This window comes from Pollicipes pollicipes, unplaced genomic scaffold (assembly GCF_011947565.3).
Source record: "Pollicipes pollicipes isolate AB1234 unplaced genomic scaffold, Ppol_2.1 Scaffold_4740;HRSCAF=5597_pilon_pilon_pilon, whole genome shotgun sequence".
NCBI lineage: Eukaryota > Metazoa > Arthropoda > Thecostraca > Pollicipedomorpha > Pollicipedidae > Pollicipes > Pollicipes pollicipes.
Window position 1 is genome coordinate 4,284,448 of NW_023596545.1, and position 19,987 is coordinate 4,304,434.

Below are 19,987 nucleotides of genomic sequence, written 5' to 3' on the forward strand. Positions count from 1 at the left end.
TTGTGTCCAGTATAAGTGCTTTTTGGCATTCTCAGTTTTGCACACTGGTTACCTGTCAAGACGAAATAGGTAGCCGAAACCACATATTTTTATTCTACCATTATAGAGCTTTTAGGGCATTTTTCGTATCACATTTGTTGTTTCATGGTCTATACGGGGCATTATAATCTTTGGAGTGAGCATGTTCGGGACTGTCCGATCCGTCCTAACCTGTCTGTGGAGCACATAGTTATCTCGCCTCCCTATCCTTACGCAGTTCCTGTGTAGTCAGCCATGTATTCTCCTCAAATATTCGATTGTTCTCGGATCTCGCTACTAGTCCAGACATGACACGCTTCTGGATCTCCGTCGGAACTAAGATACCACCACCCTTGGGAAAAGTTGCCTCCCCGCTATGAAATGGAAGGGTGAGTTCTTGGTTCTCCAATAGAAATTTTGATTTGGCGACGGAGCCTTCTACCCGCTGTGGAGTCGACTGCTGCGTTACTGCCGCTTGAACAATATTTCATCACAAATCCCTCCCCTCTGTTCGCCGAAAAGCCCTGATGAATCATCGCCTCTTTCCGGAGATTATTTCTCGGGCTTGAAAGTTTCCAGGCCGCACGCTGGGAGCCAATATTGGATGTCGGCTGGAACTGAGTTCGGATTTTCGGATGTGCATGTTCTCTTGACGATTCGAGGCAGCTACTCAAGGGCACTTGAGGACGACCACAATTGCTACCTGACGTAGCATAGGTTATGGTGTCCGCGGCCGAAGTAGAGACAGTTTATTTGAATTAGTATCGTTAATATTTCGGCAGTTTCTCCGTGTTGACGGGTGCGCCCTGTTTCGCAGGTGCTGCCCTCAAGTGCCGGTACTGCGGACTAGCGTTCTCTCAGACTTCTCATAGAGGGCGCCACGAACGCTGCGTCCACGAACGTCAGATGGCGTTCTCCTGTCCTATTTGCGGACGTCCGTTCTCGCGCCGAGACAGCCTGCGCGTGCATGTCACGCGGCGGCACGGGCAGTCGCTGCCCTAGCCGACCGGGTTTGGGCAGTCACTGCCCGAGCCGACCGGGATCGGGCAGGTGGCCTGACTTCTGAACCGGGACGGCAGTCGCAGCGTGCTGCTGGTGGTGAAGACTGCGTCTGAGGGGGCGGCAGCGTTCCGTGGCGTGTCACATTGCGGCGAACTGACCTCGAAAGTGCTGCGTGAGAGATTCGGTGTCGCTATCGCCAGTGACCTGTTGTCTGCTGTCTGATTTTCTGATCAGACGTCTAGCCGAGTTTTTCGTCATTTTCCTCTGTCGTTTGCGAGCGACTTTTTTTTTAGTTAAGTGAGTATTATTGGTTTCGCTGAGCACTTGGTTAGTCCTGCCAATCTGGTATGCCGGCGCTGTATGTCCGTGCGGTGACCTAACCAGACAAATCACAATCATATGGATTGTTGTCGTTCCGTGACGGTGTCGGCTAATGGCCTGGACGGTTGACTCGCCCCAAAACATAAAAAAATAGCTAACAGATGGCGGTTAGATGCACTTCTGAGGTCAGCAGGCTGAAGCGCCTCATTCGTGGATGACCACATATATCAGTTGGGTTTGAAAAAAGACCTCCGCCGCAAAAGTGGAAACAAGTGATCCTCAAGCCTCGCCAAGAAAGGTGGGTTAGTGCGACCACTCTGTTTGCCGACAAATTTTCGACGCATCATCGGTATCGCTCGACAACGTATTTACGGTGTGTGTTATGTACGGTATCAATGGTTTAAAACATTTAGCAGTGGCCTCATTGCAAGTTTCCAGCTGTCAGAATGTAATTTTTGTGTGCTACGAATATGTAAAGCATTGCATGGCGCAAGGCATAATCTTTTCTTGCGCTTCCGAAGCTGGTACACGATTGTTTGAATAACGGAATAAATTTCATTGAAAAATGAATTTTACTGACCTTTTTACCACGAACGCGGGGTATAAAATCAACCACAAAATCGCTGTAACATGAATCGAAATGATTCCCATAGATCATGTTATGTGCAAGCCATTCAAGGTCTTCGTTAAAGTGGGTCAAACTTCGAAAACCACCTTATGCAATGCTATTAGAGCGTCTTAATTGCACATTTTCACGTTTGCTTACCAATATTACAATGCGCAAGATAAATGTGGGCGGGACGACGCAGCACATGTCTAGCAATCAAGGCCAAACACGCTTTTCGACACGCAGTAAGGGACGAGCACGCTAACACGCTGGACCACACTTTCTTCGACGTGACTCTTTCGCCTCGTAGATCCGACAGTTGATTCCATGCTTGGCGTCCTTGTACTGAGCAAGTGCTTTTTGAAATGAGCCGTATCACCTCGCACCAGCTCCACGCTGCCTTTTTTCAAATTGTGCGATATGATGGGTTTGGACAGGACGTGACTGTCCTGCCGTGAATATTGTCTCCCAAGAAATGTAGGTAGATGTCGAGACGTTGTCTGCTGCGCATGGAGATGACAGTATTCAGTCCACAGCCGTGCTGACGGGTGCGACCTGTTTCGCAGGTGCTGCCCTCACATGCCGGTACTGCGGACTAGCGTTCACTCAGACCTCACATAGAGTGCGCCACGAACGTTGCGTCCATGAACGCCGAAAGGCGGTCGCCTGCCCGGTCTGCAGCCGACAGTTCTCGCGCCAGGACAACATGCGCGACCATATGAAGAGGCGGCATGGGTTCAAACCACCGACACCCGCCGACACCTGATGGACCGCCGCTGACACACGGTATATGCGCGATGGTGGCGGCCCAGGCCGATCGGAACGTCACACGGCATGCAAGTGACGCGTTACTAGCAGGCGCACTAGGGTCATCTAAGCTGACTTCAACGTGCTGGGACGCGCTCTAGCAATTGAAGCCTTAAGGGTGCCTTTGCCATTCTTTCCTCGGCCTGCTGTCTCCGGTTTGGTAACGGTCATCCTTTGCACGAGGGAAGGGGGTGGGGGGGGGGGGGGATGGGGGGAAGTGGGCTCTACCGGGGCATGGCCGGCTTGCATTGGTCAGAGAGCCGGCGTCATCACTCGTTCCGTGCCGTCGAAAGTTATACGTTGTCAGGTCTCCGGTGGATATTTTTGACGTGGAGGCGGTGGTTCTGTTTATAAGGTTTGATCGGCTCATGACCTCGACGTGGCCCATCGTCTGATTATCAGCAATTCCATTCAGTATGACAGCTACAAATGTGTGCTTCTATATGCCAGACCGTTCCGGTCTCACTGAGGTGAAACATTTTCTTGCTCGCGCCGTGTCTGAGAGTGCTGGTAGGCAACCCTTTTTTTGTCACTTGGTGTCGATACGGCCATGAAATAAAAGCAAGTGGATAAAACCTGGTGTCTTAGAATGCATTGTTGTTCAGCGTGACCATTTGCGGTGAGCCAGAAGCGCTTCAGACCAGGCGGAAAACTTCTCGTTTTAGGAATGGGGGATGAAGGTGAAGGGGTCGCGGCTTTCCTGAGCAAAGAACGGCTTTTGAGCCTGATCGGCGCAAAATTGTGTCCTGAATCAAATGCAGTACAAAAAGGTGGCTTAGGATTGATCTAATGTGGAGCTGGGTTTTCGTTAATTACTGAGCTTGTTTCCGGTCACAAAAATACGGCCCTACCAAAAATGTCCTGTTTGCCCGCACAGTGCCATTGTATGCTGATCTGATGAGTCATTGCGTCGCAAATGACGGACCTTTAACGGAGCAGGAGGTTCTGTTTAAGGGAAAATACTAAGAAATCGTTGGGATATGCCACGAGAATACCAGAAATTTCAAGGCAGTTATCATGCTCGAGTGACCACGAACGCCGCCTTTGAAACATCGGACTTATGAGAATGCTCTATTTTAATAGCATGTTTCAATGATTTCTTGATTCCATATTCAACTCGTTCCTACTGGTGAATTGGGGTCGACTTCCTTCAGCATAATAACTCATATTGCCGCCAGAGGAGAATGTTGAGGTATTTCCGGCTTAAATGAACCACATGTCAACCTTTTTCTGTGATTGAAAATCGAAACACCTGTAGCTCTGCGAGCTCTCAGAGATGACGCCCTTGTTCAGTGTTGTTACGAAAGTTAGGTGCACACGCTCACATAAGGTGGTGGTGATTTGGTTTTTAAGGGCGCGTCGGCATCAGGGCCATTTTGCGCCCACGCTCTCACATAAGGTGCACAATGCGCGTGTAACGAGTGACATCAATTTTGTCGTCTCCACTGGTGTTTTTTCGGTGGCAATAAAATACCGCCTCTCACCCTGCATGGGCTTAGCTTTTCGTTTGCTTTTAAAGTAGCGGGAATAATAGCTTCGAAACACCGTTGTAGACAATTTTGAAAGGCAATTTGGACATGGCACAGCTCAGGTGCGTAGGATGTTCTGAGTGCTTCGGCTTAAGCATAAATTTCCGTGGTGTCTTTTCATCCGAAACCATCAGGTTGCGATCTAATTTTCCGGTGTTTTCCGCTCTTATTGTCCGGTGCCAGTCGTGCAGCTGTTTTCTCTGCCCTGCCCCCCCCCTCCCCCCCCCCCCCAACACACGCTGTCTAATTCGTCGCCACCGGCACAGCCTGACCGGGATCCTTCCGCCGTTAGATTTGATGCGACAGGATGAATCATCCTTCAGAAACAGAACTTTTTTTGAGAATTCCGAGTTTGCCTCTGGTGCTTCAGCTGATACCACTCAAACACGTTCTTAATACCAGTCCTGGCATATCGCGTGCTCTTCCTGTGGCGTCCCAGTCTCCGGCAAGCGACGCCTGGCTGGCTGTGGCGGTGGCTGTATGCAGACACCAAACCCCAGGCATGCTCTTGCAGCGCCGTGTCATTTTATTCCGCTGACGCCAACGGCCAATCCATGCTGTCGCCGCAGCAGGGGTACGCGTCGTGACGGAGGAGCTTGCCGAAAACGTCTGTGAGGAGCGGGGAGAAGCGCGTGTTCCTTCACAATTTCAACCCCAACCAATGGAACATCACGTGGATCCGATACAGACGCCGCATCATTGGTAGCAATGCCTACTGTGCAATGGGGTCCTGGCCCACAGTATCTTTACGCCATAATGTCATGCATAAAGGGACGAATAATAACGCGTGCGCCGTATATATTATGCCGAAGTACGGTGTGGGTACTTCACACAAGTGGCCTTCTCGTGGCGCCCATTCTAAAGCCGAAATTTATTGGAGCGTTAGGAGCAAAAAACTGGCAAAGCGAAACATGCGGCATGCATCTGGAGGACATGATACAACCCTAGACGCGGCACCCCAGAAAGCACAGTTCGGTGCGCAAAACCCTTGAAGCCGGAATGCGCATCTCACGTCGGTGTCTCCGGCGAGCGCCGTCGCCCTCCGAGTCCGCGCGCCCAGCGAGCTTCGTCGTGCCCTGAGTCTGTCGCCCGCGAGCCCACGCCGAGCACATCGCCGTCGCCCTCGCGCCTGGCCGTGGCTGGGGCGAGCGCGAGCCTGTCGCCGTGCTAAGCGCCGCTCTCCGTGTGTCCGCAGAGGTGCCCCGGGGACCGCACCGCTGTCAGTACTGCGGCGCCGGCTTCTCCATGAACTGGCTGCGCCGTCGCCACGAGAAGTCCGTGCACGAGTCGGCCAACCAGCACGTGTGCCACGTGTGCCACAAGTCGTACTCGCGCAAGGACTCACTGCGCGAGCACATCCGCCGCTACCACGGCGCGGAGATGCTGACGCCGCCGGTAGGGCCGCCGCACCTCTGATGAGGCCCGAGCCGCCGTTGCGGTCGGGTCAGAGGTCAGAGGTCACGGGGTCGGACAGCGCGGACTGCGAGGCTGCGGGCGTGGCGCGCGGCGCAGGAGAGGGCCGGCGACAGACCAGGCCAGCCGCGTCTCTACGTGCTGGACCTTCGAGTGGTCACGCTTGTGAGGCATGAACGGAGAGGCCGCCGAGCCGGCGCGGCCCCCGCAGCGAACTGAGCGCAATCGGGAGTCTGGCTGTGCCGGCTCACGCCCGTGAGCTCGCGCGCGGAGTGGTGATCTCGGTGGGCCCCCGGTGGCGTTCGAGCACCGTGCTTGTGCTGGGCAGCGTGGATGGACTGGACTGGACAGGGAGTGCCGTACGCACTGGAGTTCGTTGGCTGGCGAGGCAGGTCCACTGTCGAGGGTGATGTGGCCGGCTGTTGTTGGACGCGGTGTTCAGGAGCTATCAGTGCAGGGACGGCCCCGGGTTGTTGAGAATCCGGCAGGTCAATGTTGAGCTATGTCGCGTGTACAGAACTTACATACTTCCATCTCCGACGTCTTTCTGGTGATTGCCGCTGACCGAGTGATGAATAATCGTCGCTTAAGAGTTTTGATTCTGGTCACTGTAGCGTAGTCGTAGAACGCTTTTCTTAAAACCAAAAACTATATCCTGCCAATTTTAGGTTTGATCTGCTCCGCACGATTGTCATGAAAGACTGCCATAACCTCAAAACCTACGTACTTTAAGCCCATGCGCTTTTAAAACTGATTTGCTTTGAAACCTGCGTCGAACAGTAAAACGAAGGCTCGAAACGTGATTTCGAAATTTCAACGTATGACTCAAGTGCTCTCAACAGTGCATCCGCAATTAATGTTTACGTGTGCGGGTGATGTATGTGCATCCTTGTCACCCGGAATCTTTTGCGAATAAATGCGATGTCCTGTGATTGGAACGTTGCTTTGTAGCCCACCTTCTGGATGTTGTTTTGTTGGAGCGATCCGTTGTTTCGGGGCTTGTTCGCAGTGTACGTAAGGAGGTTGTGCAGCCACGTGCCATTTCCCACAAATTGGTGAGCTTGGGTGCTGGAGTCCAGTGCTTCGGATCGTTCGCGAGGATGTACGATAGTGTAAAACGCATTTAGATCACGATTTTAAGAATTGCACATGCGTCAGTACGTCAACTGCGTCAGATGTAGCCGGAAGCCATAACATTGCATAAGATGGAGTCAAATTAAGGAAGACATGGCTGGTGATGGACGAACGGTGCAGTATAACCTCTCAAATGGAGTCAAATTAAGGAAGACATGGCTGGTGATGGACGAACGGTGCAGTATAACCTCTCAAATGGAGTCAAATTAAGGAAAACATGGCTGGTGATGGACGAACGGTGCAGTATAACCTCTCAAATGGTCATGTCATCAAACCGCGTCAGTCGGCCGATTAGCACGTGGCTACAGGGATATTTCATTAGGATCGATAGAATTAATTATATATATTTCATGGAGTTTGCACGTACAACAAGGGACTACCAATACCACTGATGGCCCCGGCAGTGCTGCAATCGTGGAAGAAGACTGTAGCGAGGCAGGCAGGCGAAAACGAAGGAACCAGGGCCGCTCCAATACAAATAGCCTAACCTTTTCCTTTCGAACATTACAAGTGCTGAATAGTAAAGGTGGCGTAGCGCCCTAGGGGTGTCGGGCATGGGTAGCATTTGCTTCATTAGCCTATGACTCTGTGTATGCAAACACACACGTCATGAGGAAGCGCCTGCCGCTGCTAGAGACGCCAGTGTGCCGGTGCGTCCGGCGTGCCGTCAGTCTGGCTAGTCTGGCGCCGTCAGTCTTTCCCGTCTGGCGTGCCGTCAGTCTGGCTGGTCTGGCGCCCCATCAGTCTTGCCCGTCTGGCGTGCGGTCGGTCTGACTCGTCTGGCGCTCCATCAGTCTGGCTCGTCTGGCGCGCCATCAGCCTGGCTAGTCTGGCGCGCCGTCAGTCTGGCACCGTCAGTCTTGCCCGTCTGGCGTGCCGTCAGTCTGGCTAGTCTGGCGCGCCGTCAGTCTTGCTCGTCTGGTGGTCCATCAGTCTGGCTCGTCTGGCGCGCCGTCAGTTTGGCCCGTCCATGCTGTGCCGGCGTCCTCTTCAGGATGCGCTCTGTAGGCTAATGAGCAGGTCTGGTATATGCATCTTCTCAATACATGGAGTTGTTAAGCCTCACACTGACTTGGCCACAGAAAGCGGTCAGCTGGCCGTAGGGAGAGGGGGAGGCTGCTGAAAAATACGTGCGTATGGATTCCAGTCGCCAATTTGGGACGCACAGTGTATGCATATATGTATGCATGCTATATGTCACGTGCCACCCAAACATTTCCACATCAAATCCTAAAGCAAACGTTGATGTGAGGGGTGCCGCTTGAGTTACTAGCCCTCACTCGATCACAAAATCGGCTAGCCGGGTATCTGCAAGTCCCCGGTTGGTGGCTAGGGGATTGCAAGACTGGTTAGCGATAACCTACCGATAGGCAAGCTATCTTTTGAAGCATGTTTCATTTCAAATCAGAGGGCTGTTGAAGTAAGCAATCTTTTTGTCAAGTCGCTCGGTGATTTAGGTCAGGCTCTTCGTGTCGGGATGCAGTACAAAGATGAAATCATGAATATGACTCATGTAATAGGTTTTATATTGGTCGTGTATTCATTTAAACGTCACGCATCGGCTTATCATAAAATCATTCTCAAACATCTATGATTTGTTGTACACGATAGTTGTATGCATGTTTGATGATTTGACTGAAAAATTGATAGTGTAGTTATCACTATTATCACTATCGTTATATCCCGTGAAATAAGTTTGGTACGCGTCAGATACACGCCATAAGCGAGAACATGTCTTAAGTAAGAACTGTTTCAAGTTTCCGAAGTATTGGGGGGTCAGCGTTCCAGGTTTTACCTACGACATGTTCTCATAGGCCGTGATTTGGGTGTACCAAGCTTATTTCACTTGATGTAAGGTCTTTTCTTTAATCTAATCATCGAATATTTGTGAAGCGATCGTATACGACACATTATGTCTACGAATGATATTGTGATAAGCCGAAACGCAATGTTTAAGTGAATATACGACCAGTATATGACCTATTATGTAAGTAATACTGGTGCTTTAATTTTTGGACAGTATCCCGACACGAAAAAGCTGGTCAGGATCATCAAACTTCAACATCACACCAACATTTAAGCGGAGTCGAACAATGCCGTGGAGCGGACCAGACCCAGGCTTGCTCTTCCGTCGCCCCACCCCTAGTGGGTGCCGCTGCCTTGCCCGCTGTGACACCGATGACCTGAGGTGCGCCAGAGCGCCCGCCGACTCAACTGCGGTACCGTGTCCCTGGCTGAGTCTGGACCGTTTGTCCGCAGAGCGGCGCGCGACAGCGCGGTTCTTCTGCCAGTACTGCGGCGCCAGCTTCAGCATGAACTGGCTACGCCGACGCCACGAGAGCTCCGTTCACGAGCGGCGCCACAGCGTGCGCTGCCAGATCTGCCAGAAGGTCTTCTTCCGGAAGGACAACATGCGAGAACACGTGCGCAGCGTGCACCGCGCGCAGATATGATGGCCGCGTGATGCGCATGATGGCCACGTGATTCACGTGATGGCCACGGACGCCGCGTGATGGCCACGGATGCCGCGTGCCGCCTGATGGCCACGGACGCCGCGTGATGACTACGGACGCCACGTGCCGCCTGATGGCCACGGACGCCGCGTGATGCGCGTGATGGCCGCAGACGCCGCGTGATGGCCACGGACGCCGCGTGCCGCCTGATGGCCACGGACGCCGCGTGCCGCCTGATGGCCGCGGACGCCGCCTGATGGCCACGGACGCTGCGTGCCGCCTGATGGCCGAGGACGCCGCGTGATGGCCACGGACGCCGCGTGCCGCCTGATGGCCACGGACGTCGCGTGCCGCCTGATGGCCGAGCACGACGCATGCTCGCGTGATGGCTGGGTGCGTTGCGTGCTGGTACGGTGCGCCGCGTGTCGGCGTGCTGGTGTGATGGCTGCGGGCAGGACGGTGTGAGGACGGCTCCTGTATCGGAGCCGACACTGCTGTCGCTGGGGTCTTCTGACTCCCGTTGGGCCGGCTTTCCGACTCCGTCGAAGGGAAACGCCGACGCACGTAAATACAAGCTGATCGGCGAGATCTCCGCGTGGCGGAGAGCGCGCCAGCGCTAGGCAGTGTGAGCGACGTACATTACCCTCAATGCAGAGGCAAGATGGATGGCCTGGCGCGGTTTGTCTAAATATTTGCTGCTCTGATTGGGCGTCCCGTGAGAACGCCACGACCTTTTATTACAGGGCGGATGTTTTTCAGTTCCGGTGTCGCTTCGTCCGTGTCCTCGGTACTGAACAATCATTACATGCGACCTACAGTTCTCGTAGCTTTTTGTCTGAGTTACATTAAAATATGCTGCGTCCACTCATCACATCAGGCTGATTTCTCATCGCAACAGCGGACGTGGTGGCATGACGCCGTTACAAACTGCAGTGTTTGTTGTTTTACGATCAGGGTCGTCTGTGCATACGTGCGCTTCAAATAGCAACGCCATGCATGGCTCAAAACCAAGGCGTCATTTTGTATAAATTAATATGGGCACAGCCAACGGTCCTTCAGCCTAACGTCCTTCAGATGTCTTTTGAATTGAATAATCTGCTTTATTTTGATCGACGACCATTTTGAGGTTTAGTTTGTGTTCTCATTTATCAAATACTGGAATGGATAGTGGTCATGTACAAAACATGTACATGCACAACAAAACATGTACAACATAATGTGTCAGCTGGGTCAACAAACAGTTGGAAAGGACGTCAATCGTCACTCGGGATAGTCTGCCGCAGCAAAATTGCCGCGAAAGACTCTGTTCAACTAACCTAACCTAAGCTAACCTAACCTAACCTAACCTAACCTAACAAAAAGACTCTGTGACTAGCCGAGGCCAGGCCTGCATGCAGGAGATTGCTGTGGGGGAGGGGACGGACCGCTCAAAAGCTTCAGTGAAAACCTATTTGAGCGCGCTACAGACGAGCTAAAACAATTCCATGACGTTTGAAGAATGTTAAACCTTTGATGATGTTTAACCAAGGGTCAGATGTGATGAAATAAGTTCACTTACAACTGTTGGTATACTTTTAAGTGGAAAATGCTGCTCTAGGCAACACAAAGTCTCTGATAAGTAAATATTATATATATATATATATATATATATATATATATATATATGTCATCGCACCTCGCTCCGATATCATGAGTGGGGTGCGATGACTCAGTAGGCTAATTCCCAATAGGAACTGTTACATGTCTGTTACTTTATCGGCAAAAACAAATGGCATGACTTTTGCCAGCGTACTCTGTTCAGTCGTGCTGCGCTCCTTTCCGTTTACCGTCCGAGGTAGAGCATTCTGTCACCACGAATTTTAGGTAGCAGTTCATCTGCAGGTACGACCTGGATCAGGTGTGTTCCAATCCATCTGCAGGTCGACCTGGATCAGGTGTGTTCTAATGGAGCCGCGAAGCAGGACTGCGTTCTGGGAAGAGCGCAATGGAAAGGCCATTATCTCCCAAAATGCACTGGCTTTCCCGGTAGTGAACATTTCTCTGAATGTCCTTGCGTGGTATGAAGTGACCTCTTTCCACCTTACAAAGACCCTATTCCCGACAGCTTCCTCTGCAGCGGATCACCTCAGCTGTGGCTTCTGTCACTGTTAGCCTAAATGTGGATCGCTGAACTGGCTCCAATTTTCGGAGCGGTGTCTGCTACAAACCCATTATTCTCAACTTCCTGCGAGGGCTCAGTTTTTCACCAGGCATGGTTGTACGCAGAGTTCTTTCCACGGGTCTCTCTCCTCATAATTAGGACATCTATTTTATCAGCGAGACTTGCTGCGGTTTTGTCGACCCACGAAGTGCATTTATTCAGTTGATTTTGCGGCCTGACTGTTGACGACTCCAATGAAAATCAGCTTGCGTTTTAACAATAATACGCTGTTTGAAACATTCCAACGCTTCGAAAACGTACCGGGCCAGGCCGCGGCTCACGAGATCCAACACTGGCCACCACCAAGGACGGATCCAGAGATGAAAGGGTCTTTCCTTCTCCCCCCCCCCCCTCAAAGATCGCAAAATTATGATTTGGCCCCCAAAAAACGGCTGGACGTGTGCTGTTATGTGTATGCACCGTCATGATTCCAAAACCAGTTGCGCAACTGTCTCGTTTTGCCACTGCTGGAGCAGTGAACTGTGTCAACAGTTAACGTTGTGCATACATACGTCTGTGTCAGCATCTGTGCATACCCGCAGCTTATGATGGCTGCGGTTCTAACATGGTAGTTCATTTGGTGGCGAATGGTTAATCCGTTATCACAATGACATTTCGAGAAGTGACTTAAATCGCTATTCCGTAGACTTAGTCTTCAGTGACCCGTTTACCTCATCATCGCGCTGAGTCTATATATATATATATATATATATATATATATATATATATATATATGTATGTATGTATGTATATATATGTGTATATATATATATATATATATATATATATATATATATATATATATATATATGTATGTATGTATATATGTATGTGTATATATATATATATATATATATATATATATGTATGTATGTATATATATGTGTGTATATATATATATATATATATATATATATATATATATATATATATATATAGCTCATATAGTCGTCGCTCTTTATATTCTAAAGTTTCGAGATCATGTCTCATCGTCCGAGAAGACCGAATGGCACAAAAAATAAGTTTTGAGTTTTGGTGGCAATGAAATGGCATCTGCCCATAAACAAGACGCAAAACCTTTACGGAAAATTTTCTCTCGATACGTTAAAGATAAAAACGACCACAAAATAGACATCGTCACTAAGAAAATCTCCAACTTTCTTATGAGAAACAGCCCAGACAAACCCGACAAACTAAAATGCACCAGTGTAGTGTATCAATTCAAATGCGACATCGAAGGCTGCAAACGTCGTTCCATACACTACATTGGTGTGAGCACGACACTCTCACGACGCCTGACAATGCACTTACATGACGGGTCACCTCTGGACACATGTGACGCGAACACGACAGGACATTGACACGACAACAACTGACAGACAACACTGGCATTTTACGGACGTGCAATGGCAGAAGATGCCTTCAAATTTGGGAAAGTATGTTCATTAACGAACTCTCTCCAGCCCTAAACAAATTCTTGCACAGCTCTTGAACTATTTGGTGGCGAGCGGTGAGCACTACTGATGTGATTATGACAATAATGTTCTCATTGTGCTTGTGGTTTTCCCATTATGGGTGTATTTTAGATCTATCAAAGTGAAAATAGGATTCTGTCTTACTTCAATTAGTCATGCTTCATTTCTGTTCTCCGTACCAAAAGATGTTTGTGAATAGCAAAGCACAATTCTTATCCCGTGAAACTGAAAACTAATTTCTATGCCATTCAGTCTTCTCCGACGATGGGGTAGGATCCCGAAACGTTAGAATGTATATATATATATATATATATATATATATATATACATATAAACGTTAGAATGCATATATATATATATATATATATATATATATATATAACATATGTCTGCGTGTGGGTGCGAGAGCCACTAGGTGTTTCAAATGACATTCTGCAGTTTCCCCCCCCCCCCCCGCCCCCAAAAGCCTAGATCCGCCCCTGGTCACCACCCGCCAGCAGCTTTGTGGCAGTTATCGGGCCTTTCGAATCGATTCGCTAATCGCCAGCAAGCTTACGGCCGCAGCCACACAAATGACTATAAGTCGTTACAATCGTGCGATCCGCTTCGGATATTTGTTCTAATACACGAGAGGACATTGTGTCATCAGCACCACACGTTCGAAATGCCACAGCTTTGCCGGGTTCGGCTTTCGAATATAGATTTAAGCAGCTTGAAGTTCCCGTCGTGTTTTGTGCGAACAGCCGCACTGTTAAATTCTTTTGTGTTGAAGGATCTCGTCTCGCGCCCTCATTGCAGACCACAGCAAATATGGGTTTTTTTGGCATTTTCTGGCCGTTTTAAAGTGTCTGACATCGTGATCTCATCTCAGAACTATAGTTACCGCTGGGATAGTTCCGCGTGCGACCGTGCTGGTCATAAAAAGGTTTGTGCTCTGTTCCACTGACGCTTTCCGTGAAGATGATCACTCGGCTCAGATGCAGCGAAGAACCACGCAAGCTGCGATGAGGATAATACGCAGACAGGCATTATATATTGGTGGAAATGTAGATACATCTCTTGTCCAGGGTTGTGCATGTTGCTGCCCGTATAGGTCAAACAACCAAATTACGGGACTCGGGTTAAGATCGATGACCCAAAAACAAACGTCCGCCTTTTTCTCATCCATGGTGAGTGAGATTTCGCGCCATGACGCACCCTTATGTCAATGGGCACGAGTTTGCAAGTCAATCGACACTTCTGATATCTTCCGTCACTACAACTGACCATGGCGCGGCAATGTTGAATATGTGCCGATTGGCATGCATCGCCCTGCAATTCATTTAGCACCACCACAAACGTGAGTTGCCATCGGCGACAGCGCGCCGCGGATCAGGCCCGGCAGGACTTGAGGCGAACCCCCGGGCAGACTGCAAACCCAACCTGCTCACGGTCACGGCACGTTCGAAGCCGTCTACCCGATGCTGACGCATTGCCAGTGGACTTTTTCAGTTGCTCTCGTTCCAGCCGGCATTTAATGTAGTGTGCTAGACCGGCGCGCGTGTGGGCAACGGGGGATGGAACTGTCCACAAGACGTCCAGGTGCTGGAGGTCTTCGTGAGTCCGGACCCCACCTGATTTCTAGCAAATCAACGCCGGAGTTGTTTAAGCCTGTGGAGTGCACTTGACACCCCGAATGTTCGGAATGTTCAGACCCCTTCCCCCGCTGAGTGCACGTCATCCACATCAAACCCATTGATGGCCGTCACGCAACGCGTGCTTAAACAGTTGCAGCTTGTTTAGGTGGGTATTCATACGGCTGAAAGACGGTAAAGAAAGGCCGCGCGTATCGTAGGTAGGCCGCGTGAAAGGCTGGCAGTGGAGCGCAAATAGCCATTGTAGTTGACACGCCAGTAGCGAACAGAGCCTAGTAATACAATTTCGCCTAACATCTGGAGAAACGTAGCATTGAACATACCGGTGGCTTGAGGGACGCATTAATTGAATTCGCAAGCCTCCAGCGCGAGTGTCTACTGATGCCATGGCTGATGTGTTGCCCGCGGATCACAATCCAAGCAGGAAGTTCGCGCATTCCGCGTCATTAACAGGATATGGCACGGGTGATCAACCATTTGCTACCCACCCAACCAGCCGTCTTTTTCCACCAATGTGTGAAGAGTGGGCCGGTGTTCGGCCGTTACAAAAGCCAATCCTGGGGCAAGCCGTCCACCTGACCTGACTGTGAGCTCAACACCAACCGCTCGCACACCCCAACGTGCGTCAGCTGGCGACGCTGGCACCTCTGACCGGCGTGTACCGTCCGTCCCCAGGGCAGCGCGCCGGCGAGCCGCTCTCGTGCAAGTACTGCGGCGCCTCGTTCAGCGTGAACTGGCGACGGCGGCGTCACGAGAAGTCCATGCACGAGCTGCGCAACAACCTGCAGTGTAGCCACTGCCCACGGCTGTTCTCCCGCCTTGACAACCTGCGCGGTCACATGCAGCGCATGCACCGCGGGATGATGTGATGCCGGCCGGGCAGCCCGCCGACCCCGGTCCGGCCGTACCACTGCTGCCGACGTCGGTCCGGCCGTACCACTGCTGCAGACCGCGGTCCGGCCTTACCACTGCTGCCGACCACAGTCCGGCCGTACCACTGCTGCCGACGTCGGTCCGGCCGTATCACTGCTGCAGACCGCGGTCCGGCCGTACCACTGCTGCCGACGTCGGTCCGGCCGTACCACTGCTGCCGACCGCGGTCCGGCCGCACCACCGCTGTCGGTCGAGGGACCGGTAGACGGTGCCAGCCTGCTCCGTGGGTTACAGCGAGACGCGGATAGATCCGAGCTACTGCCTACCATACCGGCTGTCTGGGCTAGGCCATCAGCCCTTGTGGAGACAAGTGGGGCCAGACTGACGCGTACGGTCCCAGCGTGTGATCCCGGCGCGTACAGCTCGTTACGAGGTGGTCCCCTCATCTAACCGCGGGCGTGACGCGCGTCCTAACGGTCTACTAACTAACTAACATCCAGTCGGGCATCCTAACACTTGCTTGCTTTTGGGCTGAGGCTAAGAGGTTTCTGATTTATTTCAGCACCCTATCTTTTCCCAACGATTTGCAGACTTTGAGCCTGTCGCATTATGATGTCGCAAATGAGGTCGCAAATGAAGTGGTGTGTTGTGTGTGTATGACTGCTCCCCAACACGACACATATCTGAGTCGAACAACCGGCAACACGATATTTCGATGCAAAACAAATGTCAGCATGCATAATACCACGTGGTTACATCATAAATAGCACACCAGGCGCGTTCAGCATCCGCTTACACAGATATCACAACCGTCTGCTCTGTCGAAGCTGCCCCGTTCCGTCCACTGCTCCAGCACGTCCCGAAAGAACTCGCTGGGTTTGGAGAAGGGTTTGAGAGCGCTCAACGACTCGGTGAGATCGTGATCAACCCCGGGCACAGCATGCACTACACTGGCCGCCGCCCGTGCCGGCCCCAGCGACCCCTGCTGCAGTCTAGCCCTTCCCGCGGCGACCGCACAGCGCCGGCCGGCGCCGCCGGGGCCGTTCAGCCCCCAGTCCGGCGCCGCCTGAGCCTCGCTTCCCGCGCCGCTCTGCTCGCCCGGTCCGCGCGGGTCTGGCGGCCGGCGGGCGGCGGGCGCCGCGCGCCGCTGCAGGAGGCGCTGGTAGCGCTGGCAGGCGGCGCGCGGGTCGGCGCGGCCGGCCAGCAGCGGCGCCGCCTCGGCCGCCGACAGTCGGCCGGCGCCCGTCAGCAGCCGTTCCAGCGGCGCCGCGTCGAACCCGACGAACGGACAGCCGCCGCAGGAGGCCAGAGACTCGCCGGCGCGCTCCTACAAGCGGGGGGAGAGGGGTCAGAGGCGGCCGACCGGACGGCGGGTCAGACGGTGCCACGTGCACCGTCTGGCCACGTGAACACGGGTATATGAGGAGCACGACAGAAGCCGACGAGAGGGTACCATGAACTAGGAATCAAACGCCGAACGGATCAGAGAAACCATATTGCAAAAAGATCGCACACGCACGCACGCACGCACGCACGCGCGCACGCACGCACGCGCGCACGCACGCACGCACGCACGCACGCACACACACACACACATACACACACACACACACACACACACACACACACACACACACACACACACACACACACACACACACACACACACACACACACACACACACACACACCGCAGCTGCACAGTTCAATCAACACATGCCAGGTTACTAGCGTCCCCTAGAAAGGAGTATCATGAAATCCGCACCTCAACCTTCAATGGAGCTCAGTTTTACAGCGCACTCCACCATCCCAAGTCAACCAAGCGCCTCCCACCAGTGGTTGTTTCCATGCCGATCTTAAGACTCGATCTGGTCCTCAGACAACTTATATTTACACTGAGGACACATACAACACGTTGCTCCAACACATTGCCCTGCTGGCCTCCGTGGGCGGGCAGCGGAACGTTGTCCCACTCCCCCCTCCCTCCCTTCCTCCGTCCACTCCCTCCCTCTCACCTGCAGTGTCTCACAAGAATGGCTGTCGCACGGCCAGCGGCGGCCCTCGAGACCGTACATGTGTCGCACGCTGTACACGTACCGCCTCTGGCAGCGCGCCCAGGTGTGCGTGCAGACCGAGCCGTCGCCGGCCGGGCGCGAGTACTCCCGCTGCCAGAACCTGTACACATGAGCGGAGCTGAAGGCGGCGGTGTGACGATCAGGCGGCGGCCGACGGCAGCTCACATCTGACAGCTGTTCGGCGGAGATGACACTCCCGCAATCTAAAGACACCATCCAACGATTTCAGCTGAGTTGTTTTCTGATTCTCTTCCCCCCAAATCAGAATCAATGACAAAGTTGAACTAGAATATATTTGGTATCGGTACGTTCCGATGCACACGTTATGACAGCACGTGCACTTCGTCTAACATGGTTGTCAATGCTAAGTTTATTGTCAAAATTGAATCATTCTGACGATCTTCATGGCGTGTAACGATACTGGGCAGAGTTCATATCCAAGCCAAACAAACAGCCCGCTGAAGAAAACATTTCGGCATAAATTAGCGCTCGACCGTTGCCCTGAGACACACAAAGTGACAGCTGAGCACGGACTCAACGGGCGCTGCTGGACCGACCCGACCCGACCCAACCCAACCTGACCTGACCTGAACCGATCCGACCCAACCCACACGCCCAACCCAACCCACACACCCAACCCAACCCAACCCGACCCGACCTGACCCTCCGCCACCCTCCGCCGCCCACGAGTGCCGTCGGCACCCCAGCCAGACGAGCAACCGCTGCCGGCCGGCCACCCACCTGAGGTTCTCCTCCAGCGGCAGACCAGCGTCCTTGAGGAAGAGGCTGAGCGCGACGCGGTCGCGGTGCGGCAGCCTGTGCCGGCGGCGCAGCTCTGCGTGCAGCGCCAGCATGCAGGGCGGTAGCAGCGGCGCCGCGGCGTCCAGCCGGCGCAGCGTCAGCGCCGCCGCCGGCCGGGCGGAGGCGGGGTGGCGAGAGGAGGCGTGCCCGCAGCCGCGCCAGCAGCGGCAGCAGGCGACCGTCGACGGCCGACCGCGGCGTCGCCAGCCGCAGCGCCGCCTCCTGCAGGCAGCCGAGCGCCGCCGCCGTCTGGTGGCAGCGCACCAGCGCGTGGCCGGCCGAAAGCGAGACTGCCCGCGGCCGCCACCAGGGGCGCCACCAGCGCGAACGGCACTGCAACGCAGCAGGCCAGCTCGGTGAGGCGGCTGGGCGAGCCCCCTCTGCAGGCCCGGATCTCCAGCAGAGTTGAGCGACCCGAGACGTGCGCGCGTCTTGTGACGAGCACAAGTCAGTGACGCCCAGTCCACCAACAGACACGATACATTTTTGACATGGGTGTGCAAAACTGCAACGCCTACTCAAGACTGGCAAAAGTAATCCCGTAAACAGTGGTGTCCCAGCTTTATTCAACTTGTGCCTAACATGCTAGTTGATACACGATCTAACAGGACGCCGATGAACGCAGGTCAAAGCGTCGAGCTCAGACAAGGCACCTAATGTTTGCTTGAAACCACCGCTTAACCAGCACCAGGCATGCCAATGATCGATTGCTGTCAACCATAACAACCAATAACTCATAACTTATTTCTTGTCACGATAAAACTGGACAGGAAATCAAAACCCGAATTATCATCATGTTGCTCCCAACAGTGCTGAAACAGGTAAAGGAGATTGTGCATATTTGGGATCTTTGGTAGAACTCAACAAACATGGCTGAGGTACCGTCGTCCGGTGCTGACAAAATACGCAGCATGAAATGTATGTATGTGTAAAGATAGGAAATATGCACGCAAATGTATTTTCTAAAATGCGCGTCAGATCTATTTTCCTCAAACGTCCCCAGATATTGTCTGGCTCGCCTCTGTTCCTTTCAATTTCGGAAGGCTATTGCCCAAACTCATTTTTTTTATTTTCGATGTCTGCTTAGCTATCCACAAAAAGGAGATTTTATTGTTTTGGTTCACTTTAAACTCTTACCAATGCGATCTCCAAGTCATCAGAAAATGTGCACTTTCTATACATCAGGAAATCTGACCTACTGGGCAACGCACAACAAACCACACTAATAATGTAATATGCAACAATACACTCTTTTATGTTGATGTAAAAATTTGGCGTAGTCCAGCCCTTCAGAAAAATAGCGCCAAGTAATGGCAGCATTTCACGCGAACGTAGTGAATCACCGTTCAAGTTATCTCGCTTAGGCGTGGCTCGACGAGCTCATTAGGCCGCGGGGGATTTCTAAGATCGCTAATATTACGCTATTACCTGACGGATCTGTATCACTTTTAAACATTTCATGGAATGTCTAAAGAGCGTTGGGATTTTAAATAAAGCCTCACCGAACCGACCATATAAATTGTATACAATTGTTTGGCTGCGAATGCCCGATCCAAGCTAAATTATCATTCATTGTGCTTGCGCGTCATAGGAAAAACTAGCTTCAAGTCTATACATAAACCGTTGCTTGTTTGCTTTCGCATGC

The 19,987-nt window shown here is 52.3% G+C and overlaps 2 protein-coding genes across 6 annotated transcripts in view; one reads left to right on the forward strand and one right to left on the reverse strand.

Annotated features, from left to right (window-relative positions):
* LOC119099418 (vegetative cell wall protein gp1) overlaps window positions 1-16,100 on the forward strand; it is a 49,095-nt gene extending 32,995 nt beyond the window's left edge. Inside the window, exons 6-7 of one of the 5 annotated variants that reach the window (XM_037222568.1) lie at window positions 2,515-2,734; window positions 5,480-5,613. In XM_037222568.1, coding sequence (XP_037078463.1) covers window positions 2,515-2,714 — 200 coding nt within the window. In that variant the 3' untranslated portion in view covers window positions 2,715-2,734; window positions 5,480-5,613. Of the gene's footprint in view, window positions 1-835; window positions 2,460-2,514; window positions 2,735-5,479; window positions 6,191-9,090; window positions 9,371-15,268 lie in introns of those variants that run through there. The other 4 variants (XM_037222569.1, XM_037222570.1, XM_037222567.1 and 1 more) reach the window with 4 other exon arrangements.
* On the reverse strand, window positions 15,810-18,395 carry LOC119098912 (putative DNA primase large subunit). Its single transcript, XM_037221957.1, has 4 exons — window positions 18,283-18,395; window positions 17,482-17,641; window positions 16,757-16,793; window positions 15,810-15,823 (listed from the first exon to the last, which is right to left on the reverse strand). Exons 1-4 carry the CDS (start codon window positions 18,393-18,395, stop codon window positions 15,810-15,812), a joined length of 324 nt encoding a protein of 107 aa, XP_037077852.1.
* Between the last annotated feature and the right edge of the window lie 1,592 nt (window positions 18,396-19,987).

Bases quoted from the DNA above. Each gene is read 5' to 3' on its own strand.
- LOC119098912 (XM_037221957.1), bottom strand. From the start codon at position 18,395: ATGCTGGCGCTGCACGCAGAGCTGCGCCGCCGGCACAGGCTGCCGCAC. The intron at 17,642-18,282 runs GTGGGTGGCCGG...TCATGTGTACAG, and splicing joins CCGCTGGAGGAGAACCTCAG to GTTCTGGCAGCGGGAGTACT. The intron at 16,794-17,481 runs GTGAGAGGGAGG...CCCCGCTTGTAG, and splicing joins ATTCTTGTGAGACACTGCAG to GAGCGCGCCGGCGAGTCTCT.